General features: G+C 49.8%; 1 protein-coding gene across 1 annotated transcript; it reads left to right on the forward strand.

Moving 5' to 3' along the window:
* Positions 1 to 2,627: 2,627 nt before the first annotated feature.
* Positions 2,628 to 3,659, forward strand: LOC136154360 (melanoma-associated antigen B4-like). Its single transcript, XM_065916666.1, has one exon. It carries the CDS (start codon positions 2,628 to 2,630, stop codon positions 3,657 to 3,659), a length of 1,032 nt encoding a protein of 343 aa, XP_065772738.1.
* Positions 3,660 to 7,431: the final 3,772 nt, after the last annotated feature.

Below are 7,431 nucleotides of genomic sequence, written 5' to 3' on the forward strand. Positions count from 1 at the left end.
AACGAAACCTCAGAACAATGTATACATTCCACAAGGAGGCAACAAGAATTTCCTGACAGCTTTAGGAGAAAGAAGTCGCAAACAGAAGAGTATGTGTATTAATGAGGAGCAGAGATTGTAACACTGTCGATGTTCCTTAGCTCCTTTACAGATCTACTACCGTCAGACTAGCTGAGACCACAATCAAACATGGGCTGCTGATTTCTGTACCCAGAATAAACCATGGAAAACTTATACAAGGAATAAAGAAAACCAGTAACAGAAGCAAATACACAAAACTAAATAATCCCTGAGGGAAAATAAGTCTCCAATGATCTTGACCCTGTGAGTGCCAACGTGAGGGAGTACTCCCAGATTGACAAGGGGTGTGCAGCCTACAAGGGAAGCAGACAACAGGATCAGCTGCAAAAGGTGTTAAAGTTCAGCCCTTGATTCTTCCACTGTGCCCTGGGGCCATGACTCTCTATAGCCTCACTGAAGGAATCTGAGGTAGCATCTCAGAGGTCCCATGAAAAGACCATGGGCACAAAAGTTTGGGTTGGATGTGGCATTATGGCCCAGATGTCATGAAATAGCCAGCACAAACTTTCTCAGTGGATGACAACTGGCCCTTTTAAGTAACTACCTTAATAGACTATCACACAAAGACTAGAAGTGAAAACTTAGTACCACAGAAATTGTACCAAAGGACAGAAATTCAACTCAGAACTTTCGAGCAATGCCCCTGCAGTCGACTAAGAGCCCACAGTGAGAACTGTCGGGCTTAGGAGCCCCTTCACGTACTCTGCTGGGATTGTGTGGAACATGGTTGGGGACAGGGGAGGATTCATACCAGAAAGCGAAGGATTTCCAGGTCCTGCTAGCAGTCAGTATGAACATCCTGAGTGAGATGTGAGGGGTTCCACACCACAGAAGGCAGTCTCCCATCCTTCCCTCTCAGCTCATCTCTACCTGTAGCAGTTATTTCCTGGGAGCCTCAGGCAGAAGTGTCCAGAGGAGATGTGGGTTCACTTCTCACCAGGAGTCTTGGGGCTTGACGTTTCCGATGTGAGGCCTTGTCCTCAGGTCAGAAGAAGGGACATAGCCCACCACTTCAGGGGCCAAGGGAAGACACGGAGAGTGGATGGAGCATCACTCAGCACAGAAGACAGGGCCCGAAAATGCCCTTTCGTTCATTCTCAGGAGATCCAGGAAGCCTGTTCGGCCAGGCCACAAACAATTCTTGCCGGGATGCTGACGGAAGCTAGAGCCTGGGATGGAGATTCCTAGAATCAGCTCAGTAGAGGGAAGGTGTCAGGAACCCCTAAGATTCAAGGAACGGGGCACATGCCCATCCTGCCGGACACTCTCCCGGAACCCTGACCACCCTGGCCCCGACTCTCCTGTCCGCCTGGAACACAGAAGCACACGGCCGGAAGTGACGACACGCGCACTCACGCTGGGGCTGCGAAGCCATCTTTGACAGCTGCTGCCATCTTTGACAACTGCCGTGTAGGGGGCGCAGACGGAGGACTCCCAGGTCTCATCAGGTGCCCAAGTGTGAGGTGACGTGAGTTACAATTGTGGGAACACACATCCGGCACGGTCAAGCCTTTCCCTCTGAAAAGATGGGGCCGGACAACTCCCGGCCACCCTACCCTTGCTCTCACCCAGAAGATTTGGGCTTGCATCTTAGGCCCCAAGTTCATCCGCTTCACCCAGGTGGTCTCTGAGAGGAAGGCTTCGGTCCGGGGCTTGTAGACCCCAATTCTGCACAGTAGTGGGAAAGCCCTGAGCCCTGGAGCTAAAGGAGGGACCCTCGGGAGGCACTGTGAGGGTCTCCACACACCAGAACGGCGGCCATGCGAGGCCCCCACCCCCTGAGACTTGGCCTCGGAGCATCCGGGCAGGATCCGGGCAGCTCTAATGTTTGCGGGGCACCCTCATTGCGATCTCGGATGCGGGACACTGAGGGAGGAGGGGACCTCGGTCGGAGGGGCTGGTAGCTGGTCAGAACAGGGAGGATGTCAGAGCTCAGAAGTCGCCAGGGTGAGGACTTTCCTCCCCGACACATGCGCGAATCAGCACCCACTCCTGTGGTCAGCGCATCCTCCCGGCACAAGGGGAAGGGAGGCTTTGCTCTGAGTGGGGAGGTTAGAGATTGTTGCAGAAGGGCGGGTCCTGGAACCCTTCGGTGGGAGGCTGAGTGCTCCCTCCCTCCTCTCCTTCCCCAGAGTCACAGGGAAGGTGGCAGCATCACCTGCAGAGCAGAAGAGGGAACTGGGCTGGTGCTAGAGGGTCTTTCCCCATTTCTCATCCTAACTCTGAATGTGAACTGAAGGGACAGGCCTCCCCTGCCAGCCCCCACAGGCCCCCCTCTAATGCCCAGGCAGGGCTGTCTGGCTGCGCCCCAGGGCTCACTCTCACTTCCTCCTCAGGGGTCTCTGGGCACAGGCTCCCCAGGGAACAGGAGATTTGTGGGTCTTAGAACAGTGGACTCAAGGCCCCCTAAGGAGCGGACTTGGTTTAAGCCGGGAATGACTCTCCCTGATGAAGGTGCTCACAGCATTTCTTTGTCCTTCCTTAAAGTGCCCTCCTTGCCTGCCTTCCTAACTGTACGCCGCCTGAGGTCCCTGACCTGTGTCACCATGCCTCGGAAGCACAAAAACAAGTCTCATGCCCACGGGAAACGCCACCAGGTCCAGGGGGAAGCTCAGGAGCCCCAGGCCAGTGCTGCTGCAGCCCCAGGAGAGGAGCGCCCCTCCTCCCCCTCTTCTGTCCCTCAGGGTTCTCCCCCAAGCTCCCCTGCTTCTGGCGATCCCCAGGAGCTTCAGGGAGCCATGGCCCCTAGCTGTCCTGATGCAGGGCCTTCCTGCGCAGGATCTGATGAAGGTGCCCAGGGCCCAGAGGAGGAAAGTGAAGATGCCGCCCAGTCAGCCCTGGTCGTTCGGAGATTTCGCAGAGATCCTCTGAACAGGAAGGCCAGCATGCTGGTGGAGTTCCTGCTGGAGAAGTACAACAAGAAGGAGCCCATCACGCAGAACGCCCTGAAGAAGGTCATCAGCAGCAAGTACAAGGAGCACTTCCCTGAGATCCTGAGGAGAGCCTCAGAGCGCGTGGAGCTGGTGTTTGGCCTGGAGCTGAAGGAAGTCGACTGCAGCAGGAACATCTACGCCCTCATCAACAAGTTCAGTCTCGGGGCTGAGGAAGGTTCACGTGGTGAGCGGGGGATGCCCAAGTCTGGTCTCCTCATGGCGCTCCTGGGCATCATCTTTATGAAGGGTAACCGTGCCACCGAGGAGGAGGTCTGGGATTTCCTCAGTGTGTTGGGGATCTATGATGGGAGGAACCACTCCATCTTTGGGGAGCCCAGAAAGCTCATCACCAAAGATCTGGTGGAGAAGGGGTACCTAATCTACCGCCGGGTGTCCAGACGTGATCCTCCGAGCTACGAGTTCCTGTGGGGCCCGAGAGCTTATGCTGAGACCAGTAAGATGAAGGTGTTGGAAGTTCTGGCCAAGATCCAGGATACGGTCCCGAGTTCCTTCCCAGACCTCTTTCACGAGGCTCTGAGAGATCAGGTGCAGAGGGCAGGGCTGAGAGGCGCTGCCATTCCTCCACCTATGGCTAAGGCCAGTGCCCCTTCCAGGGCCAAGTCCTGCAGCTCCTCCCACATCTAGGGAGGGGGCAGGGCACTTTGTTCCCTTTGTGTCGGAAGAGAACGGTCCACCTCTATATAGCGTAGGGTAGTATGGGTGGAGGGAACAAAACCCATATGTTCTTCACAGTTCTAAGTAGTATGGGCGTTTAGGTGCAGTTTCAACAAAATGTGTATGTTTTCCTTTTATCCATATGAATTATATCTAGTCAAAAATAGATGATCTAGGTAGGTAGGTAGAGGTGTCTTATATTTTTAAATGTTACTACTCTTCATAACTTTTATTGTGCTACAGAATCTAGGTTTATTAATGTCATGGATGTCATGTTTACTGCTGTTAGGTTTATGATTAGGAGTTTGTTATTTGTAAACAAGTTGAAAAGACTTCAGTATCTTCCTAGTGGTCCAGAATGAGGTAACATAGTGTTGGAGTAGAATTTTACTTGGAAATGTGTAAGAATCCTAGAGATAAATATTTGGGATCACAAAACTTTCAGACTAAATGCTGGTTTACTCTTCGTTTGTCTTATCTGTCCTCTTTCCTAGTAAAAGTTAATAATGTGGACTAAGATTTGCTTAGCTTATTCAAACTGTATGACACTTCAATGATAATAAAATAGAGGCTTTGCTCATCATTTCCTTTTTCTTCCAAATTAATTGATCATCTTTTGTTTAGAAGGCTTTCTTATAGTACTGGTTTGGTAAGAAAATGACCAAGTCCCTACCCATGGAATTTTGAGTCTAGCAGCAGGTACCATATAAGGAAGGTGGTGAGATAAGTCTAAAGAATAACCAAATCATAAATTAAAAGGGGGGAGGTGTGGAAGAGGAGGCTCCAGATGAGAGCAAGCAAGTCTAAGTTACCTGATTAAGGCGGCATTGGTTCTTGGGAAACATCTAGTTCTCGGTGGGAGGTAATTTTCAGTCCAGATGCATGGTGGGCTAGATGAAGCTGTGGCAGTGATGCCAGACACTCATATGATGGTTCTCAGAGGTGAGGCTGTAAACCTGGAATATATCTAAACCATATATTCACCATTCTTTGGGGTTATCAGGAAACCATAGGGAATGGAAGGGGCCCTGTGCGCTTGAGCCAGTGCAAGTGAACACTCAAACTACATATTTTGATCAAAAGCTGTCCAGAGAGTTTCTGAGAAATAAGACTGATACCCATTGAAGTGAGATGCCAAGATGTCACTGGACTGTCTCTCTTTTTCGGGGATGGGAGCATCAGAGCTTGCTCTGTTCAACGGGAAGTTTAATTAGGTTATCTTGAGTGTAATTTGGCAAACTTTCAGGGAGGGCTCAATTATTAGTGGCAATAGTTATTAAATTAGGGGTGGTTTGGATAAAAGGGATCTGAGAGGGAAATTGCTGGTCCTTGAGACAAATGAACTTTTATTTGCATCCATGTGGAGAAGATAATTTCATATCCATATTAAAACAGAAGCTCCAATAGGGAAAAACTGCTTAGTTTTACTTGCTTGGGAGCATTAGTGCCAATGTGGATTTGATTATTATTTAAGGTTGCATATTCTCTAATATACACCGGAAATAAAATTATGTGATGGACGTTTGCTATCATTTGCAGTAAAAATCATCTTCATAATTACTGCCATTCATTGAAAGTACCAAAGTTTGTCTCATACTGTGCCAGGTGATTTACATACATCACACGTGTCTGTGGTCCCACACTATAGATTTTTCAAGCACAATTGGCAGATAAAAGGAGCTGGAATAAAGAAGCTCAAATTCAAAGGTCATAAATGACAGGAGCTGGACTGAACCCCAGCACCGTATTCCTCTAGAGTCCATACTGTGCCACTCCTCCAGGATGAGGCCAACTTGGGTCGCTTCCTCTTTCTGAACACTAGTCCAAAAGGTATTTCACACGTTAAATAGCAGAATTTCCCAAGAAGTCTTTCAGAGAAGAGACAGGAGTCAATGTAAAGATACATGAATGAAGGCCGAGGGGACAGAAAACACATCATAACTGAAGTCACAGAGAGACTGGCCTGTGTCTGCTCTCAGAAGGCCAAGACGGGGCTGCCAGGCTGAGGATTCCCTCCCTTCATTTCAGGGCTTGGAAGGACATGATCTTTGTTCTACATTGGTCACTGTAGTGTTAAAAATAGGAAATTTAGAATCCCCCAGGAGTCAAGGTGAAGAACCTGAGTGAGGGCATTACCCCAACGCTGAACAGAGTGGGCCCCAAGAAGCCTGAATCCTGATGTCATCCCTGAAGGGGCACATGTAGGAGTAGCATCATTTGCAATTCCCAGACTTTCCCTGTCTGGCACCACAGGACTGAGGACCTTAGTCTGAGGGGAGCTCCCTTGCGTAAACAAAGAAAGGAGCCCCAAACCCTGCCAGGAGTCAAGCTTTGGACTTGTGAAACCCCCTGACCTCAGAACTCAGGAAACCCCACAGAACCCTGCCCTGCCCTTCCTGGCATCCCTGGGATACCTCCTGATTGTTGACATGACATGCCCATTTCCTTCTGTGATGTCACAAGGGGATTTGGGACATGGCCCAAGGGGTATAGCCTAGGGCCAGCAGTGGGATTATTTCCAGATTTTCCAGAAACCAACTGAATACCCTGAAGTCAAACGGACCCACACACCTCAAAACCATACGATTCATCTCATCCTCTGCATCTCAGAAGACCAAGGACAGGTATGGAGGGATGAGGAGAATCTTACTTCCTCCTAGGGGTCTCATGGAGATGCTTGCCCTAATATAAGAAAGTACAGTAGTATAAGGGGTGGGCCTAAGGGGAAGGGAGATAGAATTTCAGGCCACAAAAGAGGTCAAAGCAAGGACTGAGGGATCATCTACCAATAAAAAGAAGTGATAACGAATACAGCCCTGTTCCTTGTAGCCCTTGAAGAACCAGGGCAGAGTGATCAAGCTGAAGTTCCACCAACATTTATTTATTTCAGGTGTGTAGGAGGTGAAACCCTTAGTATAAAGGTGCAAATACCATTCCAAGAAAGGGGTGGGGACACCAGGCCCTATGGGGAACCAAATGAAGTACTCTTAATGAGTATTGAGGACTCCAGAGGCCAGGACACAGCTTCCCACTGAGCACTCAGTACTGGGTGATAACTTCTGAATGGGGTGATAAGCTGAGGATCCCTTCACTTCTCAGAAATCCCACGGAGGTTTGTGATGCCAACTACAGAACAGCAGAGGGAATGGGTCTGATGACTGGCCACCAGTTCGGTCGTGGTCTTGAATGTGAAATAACAGAGGCCTCTGTGTAGGAGAATACCAGCCCCTTCTGTCAGCCCAGCATTCCCGAGGCAGGGGTAGCAGGAAACAGCCTAGAGATCACTCTAATTTCCTTCAAGAGGTTTCTCAAAGGACAGGCTCATTAGGAGAATAGGAACCCTGGGGGTTTTCAGAACAGTGCCCTCAAGAAAACCACAAATGTAGCCTTCCTTATAACCAAGGTGGTATTTCCCTGCTGCGGCTGCACACTCAATATTCGTCATCCTGCGGGTGCTTGTCACCTGCCCTCCTACTCACACTATCCCCCAGGGCAGTCGTTATGCCTTGGGGTCAGAATCATAAGCTCTGCATCTGTGAGAAATGCCACCAAGCCCAAGATGAGGCCCAGAGTCACAAGGGAGTTGAGCCCGCTAGAGTAATGGAAGGGCTTCCCTCTACCTCTTCTCTTTTAGAAGATAATTCACAGAGCTCATCAGCTACTGGGTCAAATAGCAGTTCCCAGGGGTCTTCGGAAGCCTCATCTACTACCAGCACTTTTTCAAGTACTTCTGACGTATCTG

This window comes from Muntiacus reevesi, chromosome X (assembly GCF_963930625.1).
Source record: "Muntiacus reevesi chromosome X, mMunRee1.1, whole genome shotgun sequence".
NCBI classification, from domain to species: domain Eukaryota; kingdom Metazoa; phylum Chordata; class Mammalia; order Artiodactyla; family Cervidae; genus Muntiacus; species Muntiacus reevesi.